Consider the following 25,707-nt stretch of genomic DNA (forward strand, 5'->3'; position numbering starts at 1 on the left):
GGGTGTTGTGTCAGTTTTGTTGTGATTAACTTGGTAACAGGTTGCTTTTATTCCTAGTGATAATCTAAGTCATTCAAACTCCATAATGCCAATCTGCTGACCTCATGAAGTTGCTGTAATGAAGCCACAGCAGCTACTTAACATCCTTCCAGCTTAAATTTGTTAAGCCAAACTCAGGGTCTCTGCTGTGATGACACAGGGAAGGATGGCTGCTCTTCTCTGAAAATACTACAACCACCTTCAACCACATGTTGCAATCAATCCTTGGAGCAGCTCAAGCTGTTGCCATTTCACACCAGCAGAAGGGGCAATTTGTAATATCTTTCTTGCTTCTTCCAAGAAAATCTGCATCCTGCCCCCTCACCACTGCTAAGAAATAGGTGATCCAACATTTGGAAGAACAGATGAATGGCAGCAGAACAGATGCTGCTGGGCCGTCCATGCTTTGGCAGTAACTCAGCCTTGTTTTAAAAGAAGGAAATAAAAGGTTGCCCTCCCATCTTTAGGTATCTTTACAGTCCTGTCAGATTGTTTTCTGTCTTAGCTGACAGTGTTCTCTTTAACAGAGCAGAAATAAGTGAATCCTGTCACCTCTTACAGCATTTTTAAAGCTATGTGAAAGAAAAACTACAGGAATCTTAGCCAGCCTACCACTTACCTCAGCTTTCTTAAATCTAACTGGACTTCAAGGCTTCTGCCAATGGTGTTCACTTAAATGAAATGAAAAGTTGGAGTCATTAAGGCAGCCACTTAAAACCCAACCATGTTACAAAGAAGAACTGGCAGGCATTGTATCACCTTCTGTGGTTCCTCAGGAACCTGCAGGCTGGGTTGGTTACCTGGTTCTCCAGCTGCATCCGAGAGTTACTGAGCAAACTAACTTCTACCTCTTCTCTCCGAGAACTGAACCACAGTCGTATCAGTGGAGAACACTGGCATCTTGCATCATTATCAAACATACCTCCCATACTAGTTTATTTCCTTAGCTACAGCCATCCTTTGGTTGTTCCATTCGGTCAAATTTTGAAGATTTTTAAGCATTAACTGCCACAAAATAGTAAAATCTGAAATAAAAATATGCTTACGCTGGGCTTTGGTCTCTTCAGTTACTAAGGAACTAAAACTGCACATGCCTAGAAGCCAGTCCTGCTGAAGTTCTGTATCACTTAATCATTACTGCTGAAAGCAGTGAGAGCAGACAATACTATCCGCAATCCCAGAAGAAATATTTTGACTTGTGGAAGTAATTCCGTAACAGAGGGGGGAGAAAAAGTCATTAGTTAAAAATCTCGATAGATTAACTTGAAAAAACAGTTAAATACTTTGACTCAGCCCTCTGTACATGTCGATCCCACTATGAGTTAAAACTGAAAATAAATCATACTTGGCTGTGAATAAAACTCAGTAATGTCTTTAAACCAAATGTACAAACTGCTCCAAGACACGGCCTTGAAGGAACGCAATGAAAGGCGAGGAACACGCCTGGGTAGTGTTTCCCGTCCTATCTACAGCCGGTGTCATTTTCTGTTTTGCATAAAAACAAAGTGTTCTGGCACCATCGTTTCCAGCACTGTGGATGAATGTTTAAAATAAACCTTGAAAATAAATAAATCTAACACTTAAAAAATGTAGACCAGGATCCATGAAGCTTCCAAGAACATTTTTCCTCCCCGTGCAAGTATCCAATGCTGCAATAATTTAGAGTTGTATTTTAAGAGGTATCTAATCAAGAATCTCTGTTAATGACAAAGATTACATGAAACAATGATTTTCAGAAACAAGGGAACACCTTAGCCTATTTCCTTTTTATTTGTCAAAATAAGGCATGTGTTCCCCAGCCTTTTTTTCCCCTGCTACCCCTGTGTAGGGCTGGCCAATTGAAACAAAAACTTACCAATACAGTGTGCGGCAGTAGCAACAGGGGGGAGAAAACCCCACAATGAACCAGGATTCAGCTGACAAGTCACTTCTGTCAGAACCACGCAAAGAGCTCACAGGTGCCCCGAGTATTGTACACCACTCCTGGACATCCAAGAAACTGGTACCAGTTAACTCATGCTTCAATGGAAAGAGAAAGGGCTTCCCACTACTAAATGAAACAAATCTTTTATTCATGAGCATTGTCATTTTAAATTCACAAATTATGAAAGGAAGGCAAATCAGAAGAGACTGCCAGAGCATCTTTTAAATGATAAAGGTATAAATTTTCTTTCTGAACATTTCTAATTTAAGAAAGAAAAAGGTTGCATAGGCTTTCTACAGGTGTGCACAAAAAAAATTAAAAAAACAAAATCGAAGTACATGGAGGTTTTTACATTACAATTCAGAGTGTACATTGGCTACTTGAAAAGGAAACGATTCACTTGCAAGTCCAAGACGGCTATTGGAACAACCTACAGAATAAGGCTTATGAATATTTACTTTTCAGTCCTGTAAAATATACTGAACACGTAACTATCAGAAAAATAAAATGACACGTGTGAATCTTGTTCTGGAATCTCTCGCTGATGGGATCTTTTCAGAAAGGACTATTTTTCTGTTTGCCTCTCCCAAGTTCCTTCGGTAAAGAAAGACCGGTAATGGCATCAGGGGATTCTTCACAGCATCAGAACAAAACATTTATCAGAGCACAAGTGGAATGTTCTCGGCATGCAGAAACAACCAACCATGCAGACAGAAAAAAATCTTCAATAAATTACAAGCATAAAATTACTCAAATTTCTCCTTAAAAGAACGGCTACAGCATCTCTGTCGCCTCGCCAGTCATACCATCAAAGCTGAAAGAGGTCTACTCCTCCAGGGGCTCAGGCCTCTGTGCCTGGCAGAGAGAGGTTGGCAATGGCTATTTTTAGCAAGTATGTGGCTTGTTCTTTGGTGCGTGAAAGTCAAAGTTCTGGGAGGGATGTTCCACGTGTTTAATTCTGCATTTGCAATTGCTCTTGGTGATGATATTACAAACCGTACGAATACTTCTAGTTACTTATCAGACTAACCTCTAGAACAAGAGTGGATCCATTATGAAGTTAATTCTGGCAGGTGATAAAGTACACATTTTCCTGATGATGCTTGGTAGTACTTCAGTGATTACTATGACAGCATCAGTTTGGTTTTTGTTACAGAAAAACATCAGCTATTCCTAAAAATAAAATTTTTTTCCTTAAAAAAAAAAAGTGTCAGTTAGAAAACCCAGCTCGTCAAGTCCACCTTTTTTAAAAAATAGGATTTAAATCATTTATAACGTGAATCTTTCTAATGTGCAAAAAAAGGACACACAAGCAGACAAAACAGCATTTAGGAGGAAAAAGGAGCCACACCTTCATTAAACAGGGTTCTCAAGTTCAAATGTAAAGATCTATTAAATATTATATCCAAATGAACAACTAATGGCATGTTTCCTTGTGTACACACCTCCGTTTAGCCTTTTTTTCTTTTTTTTTTTGAGTTGCTCAAGAGATTTCAACATCTACCAGAAAAATAATTCTAAAATGCAGGACGCACAAAAACAGATATAAGCAGTGCTTTGACTTAAATATATTTGTGTAATATCTACAAAGCCTAAGTTATTGTATTAAGAAAGCAGACAAAAGGCACAAAATGAATCAGTACTACAGAAAGGTAGGCATCCATGCTACTGTATGTTAGAAATATAGTGGTTTCTTTATGGGGCACTGTAGAAAGAAGCACTGAGCAGAAGTCAGCACATTTTACATTTGCCTTTTGTTCCCACTTCTCTCAAAAACATCTTCACTCTCAACAACTACGAACGAAAAAGCAACGAAGCCTTAACACGCTTTTAGAATTCGCTTCCTTAGTGTCACAGTGGTTACCTTACAAAGCAAGATCAAGCTACGGGATCATTTACTTACTTTTTTTTACTTTACAAAACAAATTCTATCCCATTTCATTTGTTTCATTAATAAAGTTACTGTCTTAGAGTAATAATTTACTAAAATTGTTACTTTTACATCAGAAAATCATCCATCTGAGAAGGCTAGTTACATCATCCCTATTCATCCAAATATTTCATCCAGATCCAATCAACTGGGTCAAAAAGCAAAAGAAATCAAAATACAGGTCTGCTCGGAGCCTTCATACGGAATTAAGGGCTCTGACCAGACGAGCTGTGTCCGATTTCCCAGAGCAGTGTACGGAACCTGCATCTGGGCTGGTGGGGAAGGCTCACGCCGACCGCGGCGGCACTGGAGGACAGGACTCCTACCCCGGCTCACCCACCCCACCGCACAGCCGGGCTTTTTAGGGTGCACCCATGAGCAGTGGTTTAACTTAAAAGGCAAGGCTGTGAGCGGGGGTGGCTGAGGCACAGCCCAACGGCGTCGCTATGCCTCTCTGCCGTGGGGCGGGAAAGCTGGGGCAAGAACAAGCTGGAACGCCACAGCTACGTCTGCCCGAAGGGATTTAGCGGAACACGTAACCCAAAAGCCCTGGTGGGACAGTAGCCAGAGAACATTACGCAGCAAGATCAAAATCACCAGAGCAGCTGGCTCACTGGTGAGCACAGATCTATTAAACAGCTGGAATTATGGACAAACAAAAAAGCGAGGACGCGACGGGTTAGTGCGAACAACGTTCTTGAGAAGGTATTGCTACTTCTTATAAGATGGCAGAAAATTTGCACTCGGAAGTGACAGGAAACATGCTCTAAAATCAGCATCCCAGAGAGCGAGCGAGCGCGCTGTCAGTGTATCATTCTTACGTCAAAGTGAGTTACTCGATGACTGTTTAGACAGAATGACTGCCATTAAGTGACACGTCACATTTTAAGTGCAAAACATTTTTGGCAAAAGTGAAAAATAGAAAAACCTTAACCAGTACTAATAAAAAAGTATTTTCTTAAATACTAGCATAGGGCCTGATCCTGCAAGCACAAAACTGGGGGAACCCCGGCTGAGTCCAACCGGAGCTCTGTGCCCTAACACTTAGAGGAAAAGGTCTTTAAATCACTGTTAGTGTTTATACTTGTTTACATGTAGTGTAAATAATACACACACAAACACATACACACTGCGTGTATATATGTGTGTATACATGGACGTGTGCGCGTGTGTTTGTGTATCCATACACACAAAATGGCTCCTGAATAAACTTGAGCTTGTGGTTATTTTGAGATGCATCATTCACAGCATATAGCTTCTTGAGTTTATCTTCTGATAACAGGACCTATTCAATGACATCTTGAAGTTATATACTGTATCATTTTAATGCCTTCAAGGTAAAGTTATGAGGCAACTGCTCTATCCCGTCAGTGAGTCTTCCAGAGAGGATTCAAGTATAGCCAACCATCACCCTGCAAGAAAATTAGGAAGAGTTTACAAACAAGATTTATACATATTGGATCTGTGTATGTCCACATAAAAGCTAAAATAATACCAATCAACACAAGAAACAATCCCCGTCACCTGAAAATTCTGTGCTTAATGAATTTACAGGTAATCTGAGCGGAGGGGAAAAAATTATGAGAGGAAGAGAAGCAAAGGGAAGACACAATGGATGGAACTGCTGGCTTAAATAGCTGCACATACTGGCTAAGTTAACAATACAGTCACATAGTAATTCCCTCAGTCTTATTTCCCTTCCCCCTTTCCTCTAAGAAAGGGCAAAGACGAACTTAGTAAAATCTGTTTCATTTCAAGCAGGTGAAACCTAAGACTGTGTTTAAGATGTCCATGCTTACTCATATTGGGCAAATATCCCTAGATCATGTTCACAGAAGGACAGAATGGTCGGGGTTGGAAGGACCCTTTGGAGATCATCTAGTCCAGCCCCCCTGCCAAAGCAGGGTCACCTACAGCAGGTTGGACAGGAATGCAACCAGTCGGGTTTTGAGTATCTCCAGAGGAGATTCCAAAACCTCTCTGGGCAGCCTGTTCCAGTGCTCTCTCACCCTCAAAGTGACATTCACTTTAGGTCAAGATTCATGGGGGATGCGAGTACACAGTATTTGTAAATTAAGGGGTGGATTAATTTAAGGTAAAAAGCATAGCTGTAGGTGCCTAACATTAGGTGCCAAAAATTCAAGTTAAAATAAATCTAACTGAAGGAAAGTGTACAAGTTTACAAAACAGACATGGAGCAACCCATTGCTCTTCTTTAAGAGCCAAACTCTGGCAAAAATAAAATTTGAAAAACAAATATATCGTTGGTACACAACAACAGTAGTCCATGATGAAAAGCACAGAGAAGCACCCCCCACGCTTGCAGGAAGATGCTATTGGGTCTTGGAGGAATGTTACCTCTTTGGCAAAATATTTTGGTTTCCAGGGCGTTGTAAGAGCCACACGTTGCCTCTCCTCTGCTCGCTGTCTCTCTTCAAGGCGGTGCTTGTGCTCTGTCGCTGCATCAATATTACCTTCTTTCAGAGAATTGGTGACGTGTTGCCAAAGGTGCCTGCGTTGAGGGAGAAAGAGCACAAGTGACAAGAGTGAGAACGCTTCTGCAGCATCTGACAGCCTGGCTAGACAACAGCACGGTGAGAGGAAGACTGATGCCATGTTCTCCATGCCATTTTTGCAAGTCACCCAGCTCGTGAACCATCACTCCCCTAGGATAGTCGGATTTGCTCAGCTCCCGGTATTTTGCCATGCAAGTTAACTTTCTCAACAGCTTTTTTTCAGGTTCCTGACTCTTCACAACCTGAGCTTTTTTTCCTCAAAGCAGATGGATTTATTTTAATAATTTCCTGTTCAGATTCTCAACCCCCTAATGACATGCACTTATTCTGCGCTTATTTGCAGTTAATTTTTGAATTATAAGGGAACGTTAGCCAAAAGCCAAGAGTACATTAAATTGGGACACTGACTGTTCCCACCAGGTTACTAACAGAGGAATTGATGCGCTCGTTCTAGGGAGCCCTTCTAGGTCTGTGCTCTGTATTCCCACTTAACAATAATTATCAGTATATAACCAAACTTGTTTCTCACGCATTGCATTCAGGTGCAATGCCTTCTCACACTATATTAGCCTAGCAGAAACTTTGCCCAGAAAAATACCAATAAGAAACCGACTGCAGCTTTCACATATTTCCAAGGGTGTTTAAATGAGTTTCTGTTTGCAATCTGATAAACCGCATATCCTGCGGAAACACTGGATAGTTGTAATTTGCTTACTAGTACCCAAAAGGTACAATAAATACACCACAGAGCTACTGGTTTCCTTATTTACTCCAACCTTTCCATTCCTAAACTACAGCGGAAAAATGAGTTTGTGATAAGCAAGCATGTTTAGAAAGCAGGAGAATTATACCTGACCCTGCACAATAACTCAAGACACACCTTTGTACAATAAAGAGAACATATTTACAGATAATAAAATGAAGCTTAACTCGTGGTTCTAAATTCCATTAAAATACTGATTTTTCTGAAGATAAGCGCCAACAGTTATTGACAGTGAATAACAGAACAATTTTTTTCCTAATGTACCTAGTCATAGTTAGGCATGTGATGTGGGTGCCGAGAGCTTTGAAACCGTGTGTGTGTGTGTATTTATATCTCACACTGCATCATATTTTGCATATTTTTATACATATATATAGTCTAAAATATATAAACCATGAAATTCCAGTGTAAATTATAAGATGCAACGTTAATTGCGACAAAATGACTAATTTGACTCCTATCTTACAATCACTCAGAAAAGCCGGTAGAAACACTGCATTACCATTTTCCAAATGCTCATTAAAACGCATACAAGCATTTTGCCCCTCTACAAAATTGATGTATACGTCACTACAATGTAATTTATGTTCCAAAGGACCAATACACAGCTCCAGTTATTTATGCCTAGATTAATGTGCTGTAGGAAGCGAGGCGTTTTTGAACCGGACCATTTATAACTGCAGTTTGCTTCCCTGTTCTGTTCCCATCCGCGGTTCAGAGGCGGAACACCGTAACGCCTCTGCCCTTACCTTGATTCCAGCGGGCCTTGCTTTGCGATCGGCCTAATCTTTTTCCTGATAACAGGCAGTTTGTTAGTGTCGATCACTTTGGTTTCTCCATTGCTGTACGTAAATTCCAGCGTACCATTCCATTCTCCCTGTGCCTTGCATACAATGGTGTTAGTGGGATTGTGTTTCACTTCGGCTGTAACCCTAATTCAAGAGGGAAGAAAAAAAGACCACAGAAATAACTGGTACCATTTAGTATCAGCGTATGAAAGCACTACCACAGCTAAAGCTACAAGCAGCTTTCTACATCTACCAAGTAATTTTTCAAGCAAAGTAGTGACACTGTCTCCAAAAAGAAAGACTCAGCCCAAGAAACGTAAGGCAGCAATAGCCTTTGGACGACGTTCTCACAAAGTACAGCAATAACCCAACTTAAAACTCTGATACTCGGCTCTAACCCAGAACCGTTTACCTCATCAGCCTGAAAAACAACTCCTGACGTTCGTGTGACATTTTCAGCACATGTGTTATTTTCACACCTCAACATCATGCTGTCAGATACCTATGTCAAAGACTTCAGGTACCTTTATCTTCTTCTTTAGCTCTGCAAGTTTACTCCTCAGCTGCTGAGAGGCAACGATTAAAGCTACCTAACTGGTCCAGGAACCGGTCTGAGAGTGAGCAAAATAGATACGTAAAGCAAAATGCAGGGAGCAGTTTTGTGTGTGTGTGTCTCTCTCTAAGAACATGCACACGGGAGCTTTAGCAAGCCATGTCAAGTAATCTGCAAACTCAATTAAGTTTTTAAATTATTAGACTAATGTAGCACAACCTTCCCCAATTTCCACTCACCCTGATGGCACCAATTATTAACCTACGCCTTTTAGAAAAACCCCTGTCGAAACAGCCCGTGTTGATATTTGCCTGAACGCAGTATTGAAATGGTTGACACGCATATGGAAGAATAATTAGACCAGCTGAAACAAACCAGAGGTAACTGCAAAAGGACACCATCCCCACAGGCAACACAGCCTTGCCACGGGCATTGCCGCAGCCCACAGCAGAGCAAGAAAGGGGTCTGTGTGCATTAATGATTGGGTCATCAACTTGGGCATGGAAGTAAGACAGGAAGGTATCTTGCGCAGTGCCTCTTCGCCTCCTTAATGCAGGAGCACCAAAGACACATACATAATATTTTCATCATCTGGAATTTCAGGGCAGAAGTGGGAATCCCCAGTAGGGAGCTACCCCTCTGGGCCGCGACACTTTCACTTTTCTCCTCCTTACAGGAGCTCCACCTGGAACATCAGTTCATCACACAGACTCACACAGAAGCAGCAGCAGCTGCTGTAGCAGAAATATTGCCTTTTCTACGTACATTTTTTTTGATCCTGCACTTACAGCAATTTTTACAAGCAACAAAGCCTGGAAGAATACATTCACTTCAGTTTAACGAGAGAAATACATCCAAGTCAGTTAAACGATACAAAATGTATAACTACAATAAACTGTGCTCTAAAGCTGTAAGTCATCTTAGACACTAACAGGAAAAGAAATTCAGATATCTGTCTATAAAATACTCCAACAGAAGAACTGAACAGATGCCCAAGAGTCTTTCTATTGAAATCCAGCAGCAGGTAAACAAGAGTAAGACAGTAATTCCCATACCTGTGGACCTTCCCCCCATAGAATGGCTTGGTGTGGAACGTGACCGTGGCAGAATAGCCTGTTCTGGCGCAATTGATGTTGACTTTCCCTCCAAGCTCCACCCATGGGATGGTAAGTATCGAGCGAGCATAGGCACTAGGCAGGGTGAAAACATACTCTTCTTCATGTTCCATCAAGTAAAGAACACCTACGTAGGGAAAAGGTTGAAAGTGAAATGATAAAAGTTGACTGATAAGACCTGACAGTCACTGACCAATTACTGTCAAAGTGTACTTCCACTGAGAGCACAACACGCGACTCGCCTGGAAAGAGGGTGTTGTCTGCTAAGGAAAAAAGTCTGGCCTCTGGAACAAATTTCCTCAAACAAACGTTTTCAAAAGCACACGATTTGAATGTGTACCCTGGGGTCCTTCACAGTACCAAACCGCTTACCAGAAAATCTGACTGGATTACTTATTTTGTGTTATCAACAAGCAATAAACTGTTAAAGGTGGAAAAAAATAACATTTGCTTGCAAAAAGCCATACTGAATATTCAGATGCTCACTCAGTGTCATATCATAAGCTCTCTCCAGGAAAAAAAACACGGGCATGGCCAAAAGACTCCTCAGTTCTCCATTCAGTCAGACACAACCAGGTCCTCTCCACCAATTTTTTACTGATATATTTGCTGGTGGGAGTGAAAGGCGGTCTCTACATCTGACTGGGTGCAACTAGGAAACATGCCTATGGAAGCCATCTAGAAATTTCCTGTAAGTTTGCTCCTTCGTTTCCAAATGCCTGGTTTCCCACACAGGCTTTGCAAAAGCCTTGTGTAATCAACGAGAGGCCACCAGGCCCTCTGGCCTATTACCACTGAGACCAGTGTCTCTACCATGCAGAGAGAATTACTGGCAATTCTATTCTGTAAAGGTTCCTTCACGCTCAGTATTGTGGGCTTGTAACTAAAAACAACAAAGATGGAGCAGCAGTAATTTTTCAAGATAATTTGGACCTACAAAGAAAGTTGCATGTCTGATTGGATCTTAGCTTCCCCTGGGGTTATGGATACAGCTCCATCTCCACCATAGCTGCAGTTTGGTCTTCAGGATGACAAAGAACAGGACATAAGATCAGCTAAAAGAGGACCTTAAACCTTGCACACAGAATTAGATCATGCCAAATATCTGTAGTATATTTTTGATTAGAGTTTTACACTCTTTTAGTTACCATCACAGAAATGTGGTGGGAGGACATACACAAGTGGAGTGCTGTAATTGGTGGCTACCAACTCTTCAAAAAGGATAGGCAAGGAAGGAGAGGTGGTGGGGTGGCCCTCTATGTTAGGGGCAGTTTTGAATGTCTGGAACTTAACAGTGTGGATGACAGTGTTGAGTGTGTATGGATAAGAATTAAGGGGAAGGCCAATAAGGCAGACATCATGATGGGAGTTTGTTATAGACCTCCCAATCAGGATGTAGAAGCCAATGAAGTATTCTATAAGCAGCTGGCAGAGGTCTCATGATCATCTACCCTTATTCTTGTGGGGGACTTCAACTTCCCAGACGTCTGCTGGAAATACTACGCAGCAGAGAGGGAACAGTCATGGAGGTTCCTGGAGTGTGTGGAAAACAACTTCCTAACACAGCTGGTGAAGGAACCAACTAGGGGAAGTGCCCTACTGGACCTACTGTTTGTTAACAGAGAAGGTCTTGTGGGGGATGTAAAGGTTGGAGGTCGCCTTGGGCAGAGTGATCACGAAATGATAGAATTTTCAATTCTTGATCAAGTAAGGCGGGGAGCCAGCAAAACTGCCACCTTGGACTTCCGAAGGGCAGACTTTAGCCTGTTTAGGAGCATGGTTGAGAGTGTCCCTTAGGAGGCAGTTTTGAAGAGCAAAGGTGCCCAGGAAGGCTGGGCATACTTCAAGCAGGTGTCTTAAAAGCGCAGGAGAAGGCCATCCCCTTGTCTCAAAAAATGAGCAGACGGGGAAGACGACCAGCCTGGCTAAATAGAGAACTTTGGCTGGACCTCAGGAAAAAAAGGAAAGTTTACATTCTCTGGAAAAGGGAGTTGGCAACTTATGAGGACTATCAAGATATAACAAAGCTATGTAGGGGGAAAATTTGAAGGGCCAAAGCTCAATCACAACTCAGCTTGGCCACTGCAGTTAAAGACAATAAGAGGAGATTCTTTCAGTATATCAATAGAAAAAGGAAGACTAGGGAAAATGTAGGCCCACTGGTGAGTGAGACAGGTGCCCTAGTGGTAGAAGACACAGAGAAGGCAGAGTTACTGAATGCCTTTTCTTCGGTCTTCGCTGCTAAAGCTGTCCCTCATGAATCCCATACTTTGAAGGCAAAGGGGAAGGTCTGGAGAGAGGAAGATTTCCCCTCAGTTGAGGAGGACCGTGTCAGAGACCACTTGGCCAAGCTGGACATTCATAAGTCCATGGGCCCTGATGGCATGCACCCGCGAGTGCTGAGAGAGCTGGTGGATGTTATTGCTAGACCACTCTCCATCGTCTTTGAACGGTCATGGAGAACAGGAGAGGTGCCTGAGGACTGGAGGAAGGCCGACATCACTCCAATCTTCAAAAAAGGCAAGAAGGAGGACCCAGGGAACTACAGACCGGTTAGTCTAACCTCTGTCCCTGGGAAGGTATTGGAGCGACTCATTCTGGATGTCATCTCCAAACACGTTGAGGAACAGGAACTTATTGGAAGTGGTCAACATGGATTTACCAAGGGTAAATCGTGCTTGACCAATCTGATAGCTTTCTATGATGTTATAACTGGTTGGCTTGATGAGGGGAGAGTCGTAGATGTCATCTACCTTGACTTTAGCAAGGCTTTTGACACTGTCTCCCATGACATCCTCATTAGGAAGCTGAGGAAGTATGGGCTAGATGAGGTGACAGCGAGGTGGATTGAGAGTTGGCTGCGGGACAGAACTCAGAGGGTTGAGATCAGCGGCACAGAGTCTAGTTGGAGGCCTGTAACCAGTGGTGTCCCCCAGGGGTCAATACTTGGTCCAATTTTGTTTAATATATTCATTCATGACCTGGATGAGGGGACAGAATGTATCCTCAGCAAGTTTGCTGATGATACCAAACTGGGTGGGGTGGCTGACACCCCAGAGGGCCGTGCTGCCGTCCAGCGTGACCTGGACAGGCTGGAGAGCTGGGCAGAGAAGAACCTAATGAGGTTCAACAAAAGCAAGTGCAGGGTCCTGCACCTGGGGAGGAAGAATGCTAGGCACCAGTATAGGTTAGGGGCGGACCTGCTGGGAAGTAGCTCGGAGGAGAAGGATCTGGGGGTTGTGGTAGATAGTAAATTATCCATGGCCCAGCAATGTGCCCTTGTTGCCAAAAAGGCCAATGGAATCCTGGGCTGCATAGGGAAGAGTGTGGCCAGTAGGTCGAGGGAGGTCATTCTCCCCCTCTACTCTGCACTGGTGAGGCCACAACTGGAATACTGTGTCCAGTTTGGGGATCCCCAGTTCAAGAGGGACAGGGAACTGCTGGAGTGAGTCCAGCGAAGTGCAACTAAGATGATTAAGGGCTTGGAGCATCTGCCTTATGAGGAAAGGCTGAGAGAGCTGGGACTCTTTAGCCTGGAGAAGAGAAGGCTGAGGAGAGACCTTATTATGGCGTACAAGTATCTAAAGGGTGGGTTGAAGGAGGATGGAGCCAGGCTCTTTTCAATGGTTCCCAGTGACAGGACGAGGGGTAATGGGCACAAGTTAGAACACAGGAAGTTCTGTTCAAATACACGGAAACACTTTTTTACGGTGAGGGTGACAGAGCACTGGAACAGGCTGCCCAGGGAGGTTGTGGAGTCCCCTTCCCTGGAGATTTTCAAGACCCGCCTGGATGCAGTCCTGAGTAATGTGCTCTGGGCAATCCTGCTTTAGCAGGGGAGTTGGACTAGATGATCTATAGAGGTCCCTTCCAACTCTGAAAATTCCGTGATTCCGTGATTGTGTCCCATTTAATAACTGCCTCAAGGCAAAAATTACAGCTTTGAAAATAATTTTTCACAACAGAGATTGAAAATAACCCATCACAGGAAGCACTTAGAACCCAGAAATATTTGGGGAAAAAAAAAAATCAGGAAAATTATCTTCAAAAAGTAATAGTATCTGTTTAGAAACAAGATGAGCTTGAGCCAATTTGCCTGGGGCAGATAGGGGAAGAACACATTGGCAGTGGTATTGATTACTTTGTCTATCTGTTTAAGCGAATAACAACACTAATTTTGGAAAGTGATCTGACATGCAATGATGAAAAAGCACTAAACAGGAAACAAGACACTACTACTGCCAACATAAAAATATGCCCTTAACACTGTATGAAAACACAAACCTAAAAAAACATTCAAAATTTAAAAGCACAGAGCTCTAACAGAATCATCATCTTAAATATTGGCTCCAATTAATAGAACTAAATGCAGGCACAGGAAGCTCTGCAACTTGTCACTTCTGCCTTCTCAAACTGTTTCACAGGAAAACATCTTTTGCAAACCAGAATAGTTTTATGCAGTCGTTCTCAGGACTTCTGCAACCTCAGCCTGCCAGCAACGGCACAGACAGCCCTTCTGCTCCAGCAAGTTTGACTCATTTATATGAGCTGCAGAGTGCAAAAGCACAAACACAGAAAAGCAATGTCTTAAAAGGACTTCTAATCATTTTGCCTCGGCAAGTCACAAGTTCCTCGTGTGACATGCTGAGCCCTGACCAGCCGGGAATAGCCAGGACACAGCTGGCGCACACACACACATTCTGTCTCAAGCTTCCTCGGCTCCATACCTGCAGGTAAACCCAAACTCAGCACACTGCACAAAGGCTGAACTACCCAACTCACCCATGAACTTTTACTCAAAAAGATGACTCTGCTTATCAGACTCATTAAATGGATGCTATAAAAACAATAAATTAATAAAGAACAATCAAGAAGCCTTTCAACTGGATGATGATATTCAAAAAGGATCAAAGAAAGCTAATGGGTACTGATCAAAAGCAGAAAGGAAACCTGACAGTCTGTAGTTGGGCATTTTCCACATAGAGAACTACAACAGGTTTTAGATTCAAGTCTGTCAGCTTTCCTTTCTCCTCCTCTTCCCATTTGTTTTCTGTCTTCTTCATTACAGTCAATGGGCAACAGACATGTAGCAGCTACCAGCTGTGGGAAATGGCCTGTGGTGCTACCTATGAGGTCACGTTTCCCCGTCTTAATGGTCAAAGCACAGACACAATCCTCACACAGTCAAAAAGCACAGTCCGTCGAAAGCATCAGCTTCCAACATGACAGTTTTGGGGGTTTTGTTGTTGTGAGGATCTTGTGGTTGTTTTGTTGGGTTTTTTTAAAGACAAAAGGTCTAACAGCAGTACGGTGGGCAGGTGTGGTGCTCACTACTGGTGGAGAACCTCACTGCACGAGCCACACCTTCACATGAGCTTCTCCAGAGCCTCCTACTTTCCCGGGCCCAGCCACCCTCCTCTGACCATCACTGCATGTCCCCACGCGAGAGGAAACTGCCACAATAAACACTATTTCCTTCTGGGCTGGTATAGGTTTGCTTTTGTCTCTCTGATGGGATCGATAGCTGTTTTCCCCTCCATACTCGAGTGGGAGGGACGGAGAGCTCTAACAAACGCTGCCAAGCACACTGAAAAGTGAACAGCAAATAACAGCAGTGACCTTCAATGCAAATATTTAACCGCCGCAGCAGGTTAGATATTAAAAACTGAACCCAGCTCTCTTAGAATTATTTTTAGCACCTGGTAACATATTTTTTGAATTCCTTAAACACCTGAATAAATACATTTTTAATTAAGTGCTATCTCACTTTAAATATCACCCTCCAGCTCAATAATTATAAACGAAAAAAGAATAAAGGGAAGATCTGAAATCTCCACAACTTGATAATACTTTTAGTATTAATGTGACTTAGTTTTACATGCCATCATTTGCAGAGTCCACACGCAAAATCTCATTTAACTGAAGCACCATGAAGACTGTAGCTCCACCACCATGTCTGAACTGAGACCTGTGCTCTCTTAGGGAAGAGGAAGCCAAAATGACACCAAGAGTCAGCATTTTTAAGTGCTACGACAATTTGAATTCACACCCTGCCAAGTTTAAATCTTGAGAAATTGAAGGCAATAAAACTAAAATCTAACAGTTTTTTTAAAAGTGGTGTGTACTTTTAACATCTGCTTATAAGTATCATTACACTGTGACTGATCTTTAAAAATATCTGCTGGAAAATACACAGGCTATTTTTCTTCCCTTGCTTCCCCACTGGAAGGGATTACTCATTTTCAGTTTAAAAATGGCTGTAAGTAAATATACATGAAAAGTTGCAGAAGATTGTCCCATTTTCAGTAACATTTCCTCCTCTCACATCAAAGAATTATTTCAGAAACTGCAAATTCTTTTTAAAAAAAATCTTAAGAATTTATAGGCAGCTATTACGCATGGGAGGACGCACCAGGTAAGTACTCTGGGGAAAAGAGAGAAGGGTGAATTTTTCATAATCAAGTGCAGAATTTTGAAATTCACCCCTGAAATGTCCTCAACACCATTTACTCCTGCTTTTGACCACAGCAATGTATTCACAGTCATGCTCCTTTCCACAACTCCTCAGCCTGCATTAAAGGAAGGGATGTTCACAGCATATAACTTGCCCTGTTTGACTATTACATGTCCCTCACTGATGCTGCAGCTTTGTGAATTGATTTTCCAGTAACACATATTGATAAAATACCCAGAGGAGGCTCTGGATCAATAAGCTGCAGAAGAGGCATGTGAAATTTAATGCTTCCCACTGACTGTATGGAGATCAATCTGAACAACAAATGGTACGTGGGACACAAACAGCCTAGGGCAGTTTCCTAATTTAACAGGCTCTTCACTCTGTCCGCATTACTCGTAACACGGCACAAACAGGAGTAAGTTGTGTATGGGATGAACCCCACACGGGTGTAGTGCATCACCAGCCGCACGCACTCGCACAGGAAAACGTGAGATGACAGAACCATGTTCTGATCTCGTAAACGTTCCAGCGAGCTGCGCTCCACTGCTCATTTTCCAAAGACTGCAGCCATTTGCTAAATTAAGTAATGAGTGCCATACGGAAACTGTTCTGAAACCACTAGGCTAAAAAATATGAATACAAAAACGAGTACTAGGGAAATATTTAGGTAGCTTTAGTTGCATGGAGCGGTCAAGTCTTTGGGACTGGGAAATTGAAAAGTCACTAATGCCTCAGGAATAGAAGTTATAGACCTGTACATCCATAAACACATACACATACGTATATTTGAACAGAACAAAAACAAGAGAAAAAACATTCATTGCTTTCATTTAGACTTACCCTGGAAAGAGCACTGAACCTTATCCCTACCTATCAAATCTTTTCAAGGTTGACTTCAATTTAAAAAATAATTTTTGGAAGCCTACACCTCACTAGTTTTTAAAACATTTAAAATAGCAGGAGTGAAAACAGAGGACATAACTAGCCACCTGATAATACAGATCAATCCACTTAAACATGCTTTATGCTTTCTACAAAATTAACCCGTGAATCAAAGATGACACTTTTTGTTGGATTTTGTCGCTTTGGCACAAAACCCAAGAGCAGAAAAGGAAAATGCACAGCCTAGCCTGAGGTGTGCTCATCACAGCCTTTTCCACTAAAGCATCCTTTATCCTACAACCAGTATCTGTTTGAAAATTCTTTTGGACCACGCAAAACCCATTAAATATTTACATTGACTCTCCCATCCCTTGCTAATTTAAATCTTAATGTGATCCTATTCATTACACCCTCTTCTCCTCCCTCACTCTCTCATTAGTACATAATTAACATTAACCAGAATTAGGGACTGTGCATGCAACATGAATTCTTTTATGCAAAATATCCTCTCTTTTATTGAGGGTAGCTTTCTCTTGAGGAAACTCAACGCTGAATACTCTGAAGAATGGGGGGTTTGTTACATAGTGAAGAAAAAATTGAGACATTTCATTAGCAAACCAGATTTAGACCCCTCATAACCACAGATGAAGGGCTAGCATATAAAACAGCTTCTCGCACAGATTTCCAGCGGTGCTCTCCTACTCTGTTCTGCATCTCTGCAACTGATACTTACTTTGAATCAACAAACAAAAATCGAAGATAGAAAAAAAAAATCTTAGTCACTTTGAGGTGCAACATACACTAAAAATGGTACAATTAAGACACTGAGCTGTATCCTTTGTATGAAAGGACCATACTGTCCTCAAATCCCCTAATTCTTTAAATTCTTATAGAAGCCTTTGTACTTCATGACATTCTATTTCAGCATATCCACTGCTGCTTCTAACAACAAAGCATAAAAAGCAACATGCTCTCTACATCCAAGGGCATTATGACAAGTTAAAAAAAATACACTTCAAAAGCACCACAGAAACATTACCAGCATATTCCTTACACAATATCGGTCCCAAAATTCAGTACTACTATTTTTTTCTGTGAATAGCCAACTGCAGTAGTAAAAGCTTCAATAAATTGTTTGAAGGACACACACAAAACTATTCAGTAGAGAGCAAAGTTTCAAAACACATCACAGTAGTCCAGTGGCTACTTTTTTTTTTGGTTCAGCAATCTTTTCCCCAGTACTCACACTGACCTCAATCTAATACAGAATTCATACTTTTTCAGCACATGAGAAATAAATGTCTGCAGTAGATTGTAATGTTTGCACAGCTTGACAAACCTACACACCAACTTAATTAGGAAGACTTCCCTAGGACTAAACCAAAAAAATTTGTAGAAAGTGTAGTTTCAAGTGAAGAAACCGCACCATGAAGCAAACATTTTAAAAAGAGGCTGTTGGGTTTAGGCTGGGTGTTTTCAGATGATAGAAAAGCTTCAGTGGTACTGCACTGCTTACATGAACAAAAAAAAGATGAATGATAACTATAAATTGGTAAATCCAAATTTCCTCCCAAAATGCCCATCGTAAAGACAGCAGCAAACCTTGCAATAAAAGAGAGACAGCAGCAAACCTTGCAATAAAAGAGTTTACCATTGCAGATGTTGCCCAAAGACTGTGTCCACTCCTGGGATATCTCCAGGACCATGAAAAAAAAAAAAAAGGGGGGGGGGGGAATAGGGGAGAACTTATTTGCACAAACACATGTTAAACAATCCTTGGGGTAGGGAAGTGGTTAATTCCTAGACCCTTTCTCTCACAAAACTGGGACACATCAGGACTTTGAAGTCTTAAATAATCCCCACAGTAGACACGCCCAATCCCAGGGAACTGTGTGTGCTAGCAGCAAGAGAAAGAAATTCCCTACTCCTACATAATCATAAGTGACTTTGTGTTTAATTTTATTTCCATTAAATAGCTCCCTTCACTGAGAAAAAGAGTACGAGAAACATTCATGTACCGGAAAAATGCAGCAAGTTGAACCAGTGACTCAGGCTGGCAGTAGTACAGTCAGGAGACAGACAGAAAGACCAATTTCCCTTCTGACACTCCCTTCCCAACTTCCTTAACTCCATATTAAAAGCAAAACACCTAATTCCTCATACAGAAACAGCCATGCTGTTTTAGATTTAACTATCACAACAGTATCAAATCCTGTAGTAAGGAAGTTTCATGGCTTTTCTACAAAAAAGGGGATATATTGCCATCAGAAAAGAAGCTACTTTAGCCCTTTCTACTGTTTGAGTTTGTTCTTTAGTTCTATAGCAGAACATATCTGTAGGTTGTCATCATAATTGTTTTGTTGTTATTAATAAGCAAAACCAAATCACTACATTTCCCACTCTCCTTTTTTTACTACCGTTAATATCATAGTATTTAACATAATGAAGACAAAAAGAAGCATTTACTGTAAATTGTCCTGGTACTTCTGAGACTACAGTCTAAAGACTAGTTAAGAAAAAACATAAACAGGAAATTACGCTCAAATGGCAAAAGGGACTGACTAAATTGCTTATAAACATTAAATCAATACATTAGTAGTCAGTAACGACACTGGTACAGGTGTATTTATCAGTTCAGAACATCCATTAAGAATTTGGTATGATTCCCTGTATTTCTGAATTCACGTTGAGCAGTGACTTATCAGAAAGCAGCCTGCGTGTGTATGATACAGCAAATCACAATTTATCTCTCAACTAGATAAAGCTTGAGATAATACACTAACTTTGCAATCACTACAGAAACCATGATTCTTTGCAGAAACTGTGAAAAAAGAATGTTAGGCTTAAGTAAAAATATGGGTTTTTCCTATAGCTTTGTTCCAGTTGTGAAACTGTTCCATACCAAATCGCGTATTACTTTAAAAGCGAGAAAGACAAACAAAAATCTTCTTACAGAATATGCTGTCAGTAGCCATTTGCTACTGCAACTTAATTATAGGTGAAGTACAGTCATATGTTAACAGACTCACATAAACATAAACACATGTTTATACAGGTAATGTGTGTATCACATTACACCCGGACAGAAGTTATACGAACCCTACAGTTTTAATTCCAAACTTCACAAAAGCAAATAGCCACGAGGTTCAAATGAAAGGTCAGAGGGAGTGCAAGCGGGAAAATACCTGGATTTTTGTTGTGTTGACACCCACAACATTAGCTCAAAAAAAAAACCAAAATAAAAGCACATTTCTTACCTTCACCTACCATAGAAACACCTATGGACATGCCCATAAACTTGCTTTTGGTCCATACGTGAGCGTTCACGCACATTTTCTTCTCTTTGCACTCACAGTAAAAGCAAGATACCGGCGGATGATGGGACACTTGTTCAGCTACAAATCTCAGCTTGTAGCACGCGGACTGGTCCTGGCCAAAATCCTTGCTCGGGTCCTTAGAAACCGTGGAGGCACCATTAGTTCTGAATGCTTTCACTTTATCTTTAGGCACATCCCACGAGCAATGAAACGTTTCACCAATTATAGGGTTATAGGGCTTCTTGGCAACCGCTCCCTTTCGGCCTTCGTGAAAAGCTGTTAGATAATACTCCACAAAGCAGATAATTCTTTCCTCGGGGGTGGCTCCAGCTGCAATTGACAAAAACAGGTCTGGATGGGCCATGAAATTTGCATACATCTCCAGCAGGGATCTTTTCTCCAAAATAAATGTTGGAAGCACTACCTGTATGCAAAGCAGACAAAGGCAGATATGATTTCCCCATGATCATACTACCACAGGGGAAGGGGGGGAAGAACAGTTAAGACAGCTGCAATTCTGGCCCTGCCAAGTTTTGGGACAGTGTATTTTCCTCCCCTGCCACAGCAATTTCATTTTCTTTGCAGTGTAAATAATGAGCGAAGGAAAAAGCAGCGCCCTTGACAGCCATGCAGGCTGCTTCCTATTTCATTACGATTCTCCCCAGCAGCTCACACAACAGGGATGGGCTGTTCCGTTCACGTGGAAATCTGCCTTTTCCTCTCCTCTAACAAATCAACCATTGTTCTCCTTGTTTACAGGACATAAAAGTGTACTTCGATGTGAATTAATTTACATCAAACATCAACAAATCAAACTAATCATAACCCTCCAAAAAGGGAGGGGCAGACCCTCCCAAACCACCAGAAGATGAGTATTTTTTATAAACATACACATCACCAACCTGTAAGTAGTGGAGAGTGTAAGAGGTACATCTACCCATTTTGTCAAACATCTGGGCTCCCAATTTCGCACCTGGGCCCTTCACCACCCGCTGCGTATGTATTGGGTGCCTTCCAGCCTCTAACAAACTGAGCCCACCAGATCCAACCAAAACCAAATCTTGGGTGTGTTTCCAAGGACAAAGCCATGCCAAGGACCCTTCCCAAGAGGCTACAGGCAAGAGAACACTCCCCATTTCAGTCCCTCTGCCCTACAGTGTCATCATATGTGTCATGTCCCCTCCCACCGCCCAAGTCGAATCCCTTGCCGCCCCTACACTATCCTGTCACCCCTGGACACACAGCATGTCCCCCTGGTTTCAGATGTACTTTGCTGGGCCCCTGCATGCCTTCACCTTATTTCAGACAAGTTGAAACAAACAAAACTGCATCAACTGTTACATCAGTGTCCTGGGACTAGAGAGGCACCAGGGGGCCCAGAAAAAAGCTGGGACTAAGCACCAGGCAGTCTGCACCAGAGGGAGCCAGCCCTGAGCGATTTGGCTGCAGCCCCAAGTGGCTCATCTACCAAGGCAGATGTTGCCAAAGTCACCCTCTTAGGGATAACACTTTGTTAAAAGTTTCCAGAGAAACATCCTGGAGTGCATTGCAAGACAGACAAGGGCTACAGGACCTAAAATAATCTCCCCCACGCTCCGCACCTTGTACAAGACCATCCCAGGGGAGCTCAGAGGTCACTCCTGTGTGACCAACAGGGAACTTCTGGCACACAGAAATTTGCCTAGCATCGAAGTGGCTCAATGATGCCAGATGCAGACCAACAGCTGTCCTCTATTAAAGCAGTTCTGCTTTCCTCTCATTCTTCATTGCATTTACTGTTTCCCTTTCCCAAAAGCAAGGGTTATTTACAGCAGGCAGGGACCCACCCTTCAATCATAAACACATCTGCTTTCCCCCCTGCTGCCCCAGCTTGCTATTCTAAGCGGGACCAAAGCTCAGTTCAGTCCTTCTGGATTCCCATGGATAATGAAATAGAAGCTGTTAAACTTTTATTAATAATTTAGTTCTTTTCAAAGAAAACTTGTGAACATAAAAAAATCCAGCCACAACGGCTCAAACACAGTCTTAGCAGCTACACAGGAAGTCAACATACCACAACTGCAAAAAAATATAACCACTCCATTTGGTAACATACACTCTCATTCACTCTCTCCTTCTGTGTATTATTTACACACATACAGTCTTTTATAGGCTAATAATTTTCACAAGTTTAGATATAAATGAAGCAAAGTTCTGCCTGTAACATTCCTCTGGCTCTACTCTGTAAGCCTTGAGGACTCTACATGGCCTCTGTTACCAATCTAATGAGGCCCCAAAAGATGTAGGGCCTTAATTTTACGCTATGTGTGCCAAACTACTGAGTGCTGAAGACAACCTACAGTCCCCATGGTGGTGTGACAATCTAAAACTTTGGAAGGCAAAGTGGTAAGGCAGTAGATTTTCTTACGGTATTTTTAGCTCTTTAAACAATTCCGTCTTACTTGCAGCCCTCTCATTCTGACCAAATATTCATTATCCAAGATAATCTTAAAAAAAATGCAATTCAGCATTACTGACCCTCAATACAGGATCTCATTTGAATATAAATTGTATGCTCACAGACCAGGTTATCAAAGGGGAAACAGACAGCAAAACATGGAAAAAAAACCAACCCATCACCTCTGTCTAGAAATACTAGTAGTGACCACCATTTCACTGCACGGGCTTGAAAGGGCAAACTCATTTGAATAAACAGCACTCTGCATCTCGTTATGTCCAAGTGTCTCTCTCTAAAAAGAGCGACCTTTATTAGCACAAATGGAGGAGAAGAAAACTACAGACCATACTTAAGATGATGCAAATTTTATGGTACAACATTAAGACTGCTGTGGTTTCATCCTGTTGATTTGATCCTAATAGTCCTCGTATCTGTTCTGACAAGTACTAACTGTGTGCTTTGAGCTACAACTCAACCACTAAGTGAGATGTTAAGAATCACTGGACTCTTATCATTCAGTTTCAAGAATCAATTTAAAATCTGAATAAAGCTTGAACTCCAGCTCAAATGATCTTGCTTTAAAAGCCCAACTAAAATGGAAACTTCATCCTTAATCGTAGCAGGAAAGGATCTACTGCAAAACACAGAATAATTGAATTGTTTACACAAAAGGAGGAAGAACTGCGTATGAAAAATATTTGTGTTTTAAAGCTTACACAACTCCAGTATTATAAAATATGCCAAGAAAACACTGCCTTTTAATAAATAATTTCATAGCCTCAAAGTTTCACCACCACACGCTAATATAGTCCAAAAAAAAAAAAAAATCACAGCCAGTCAATTTTTTTTTTTTAATTGGCCCTATCTTGATTTCTGCAGAAATAAGCAAAATAGAAATAAACAAATTTGGAAACGTATGGCATTCTTCTTGCCAGTGTTGGACTGCCATGCACTTGTGCTAGTCCTCTAGTTCCCAAAGGAATGACTTTATCAACTCTTCTGCAGCCAAACAGAATGTACTGTCCAGAAAAATACACTTAGGACCTATGTGCTTTATATGGGTTTTGGACTGGACTACAACTTTTTTTTTTGTAATTGCATAAAAAGTCAAAACTGCCTAATTTTTTCCTCTGAGAAAAAGTCAACATGACAACCAAATGGACAAAATAATTTCTCTAGAATAAATACCAAGTTGCTGATGTCTGAAGCAAAAAATGAGACTGCATTCTAAAATGTTAGAATAATCTCTGGTTTTATTCCTTCTCAGACTTCAGGTGAAAAGGAAGCCGTTTAACAGGCATTCTTCCATTTTCATTGAGGTTAAAAAGAGGATATTGGCTCAAAGCTTGATCATAATCTTCTAGGTTTGAATTCACCTATACTTAACTAGATCTGAAGGCAAGTGAGAAAAGTAAGAGCATGACTTCTCTAAGAACAGAGATATTTATCCCCCCTACCATTTACTGTATAGCAAACCATGGGTGTCAGCTCCATTCCCTACATTTTTTCAGAATTCTGACCAAGGTACCCCATGCTGAGATGTCCTTCTCTTAGAGGTACAGAAGCTTTCCACTGTCATCTGTGTCACTGTGGGAATAAACCAAGCTATTTTCATTCCACTTATATTTTTAAATTACAAGGTAAAAGTATATTGACAAGCAAATTAAAAACGTATGACATCGTGAATAAACTACGAAGTTAATTTACAAAAGGTTGTTATTCTGCAGAATTACTGACAGCCCTTTTACACAGAACGGTAGCCCTTTATTTTTAGCACATATAAACAGCATAGGGAAGGTGAGGGAATGCAGGGGAGTGATCACCCATCTGTACAAACTGTTAGCATTAATTGCAATCCATTAGATGCCATTTGCCAACAAATTTCTCGGGCTGTCAGTTGATTTTGGCGCTATTTTTCATTTTTTTAAAGTCCAAAGAACAAACAATTTAGAAACTTATTTTTTCCCCAGCAATTCCAATTTTAAATGAGGTTTAAAGTCCTAGCCTAGTCCAAGGCATTAGTTTTGTACTATATTCTCCTGCTGTGAACTGCTCCCCCACCCACCTCTCTCTCTAGCAGCTGTGGAAGTCTATTTGGCCACCACAGAGTCTATCTTATTCTAGCAAATCCCCACACAGATTTAATACTTCATTGTGGGTGTTTTCCGTCACAGCAGATTTTTACTGTTTAACTCCTCATTAAAAGGCATGGCAGCATGACACATCTCATGAGCGAAGCACCTCTGCAACATTAAATGTGGCTATCATCACTGTGGGAAATTGATGTCAGCACAGGCAAGGCCAAGACTAACATAAGCAATCACCCCGTAGGAAAAGGAAAAGATGCTGTTTCCTCTGATATGGTACGTGATGGTAATGATTACTCATTCAGAACTCAAAGCCACCAAGGGCTCAGAAGAGCTCTTTGTTCATGTGTGTAGCGTGTTACAATCCATAGCTCAATGAACCAAAGAAACAACCCTCGGGAAGAGGCACAGGAAAATGAAAACATATAAAACATCCCCCGATATTAGCAACTACTGTGCCACAACCACTTCCAGCTGACTAGCATCAAGGCTATCTGAAATCTGACTTTCAGAGGAATAGTGAAAAACAAGAAGAGGTGCAGCCAACAAACCAAGCTTTATCATCACACGTCTGTGGCCCAAAGGGCCTCAAGTCAGTAAGTGAAGTTAATAAAAAAAGCAGCCAGCTGTCTTGTAATTATTTTTTTTAATCCTCAAAACGGTCAGAAAAGTGATGTGCACATGTGGCACGTCTCATTAATACTCATCATATGTGTATTCGTGCATCACACAGACTAGAGATAGATCTAATCTGCCATATGCCTGTTCCTCTTTTCAGACTGTGGCTATTATATACACACATTCATGCGTGCTAATATTTTGCCATCCTATAGATCTGATGGTATTCATCACTATCCTCAAAAACTGTGCTCTCAGAACATTATGTAAGAAATCGATTA

General features: G+C 41.5%; 1 protein-coding gene across 1 annotated transcript in view; it reads right to left on the reverse strand.

Moving 5' to 3' along the window:
- Positions 1–5,260: 5,260 nt before the first annotated feature.
- The window catches only part of OSBPL10 (oxysterol binding protein like 10), a gene marked incomplete at both ends in the record, with an annotated part of 117,472 nt that continues 97,025 nt past the window's right edge, over positions 5,261–25,707 (reverse strand). The window contains 5 exons of the mRNA XM_082479009.1: positions 5,261–5,305; positions 6,252–6,405; positions 7,922–8,104; positions 9,569–9,755; positions 20,225–20,708. Of these exons, the coding sequence (XP_082335135.1) occupies positions 5,261–5,305; positions 6,252–6,405; positions 7,922–8,104; positions 9,569–9,755; positions 20,225–20,708 (1,053 nt within the window). The remainder of the gene's footprint in view (positions 5,306–6,251; positions 6,406–7,921; positions 8,105–9,568; positions 9,756–20,224; positions 20,709–25,707) is intronic.

This window comes from Vanellus vanellus (assembly GCF_965231255.1).
Source record: "Vanellus vanellus genome assembly, chromosome: 2".
Taxonomy (NCBI): domain Eukaryota; kingdom Metazoa; phylum Chordata; class Aves; order Charadriiformes; family Charadriidae; genus Vanellus; species Vanellus vanellus.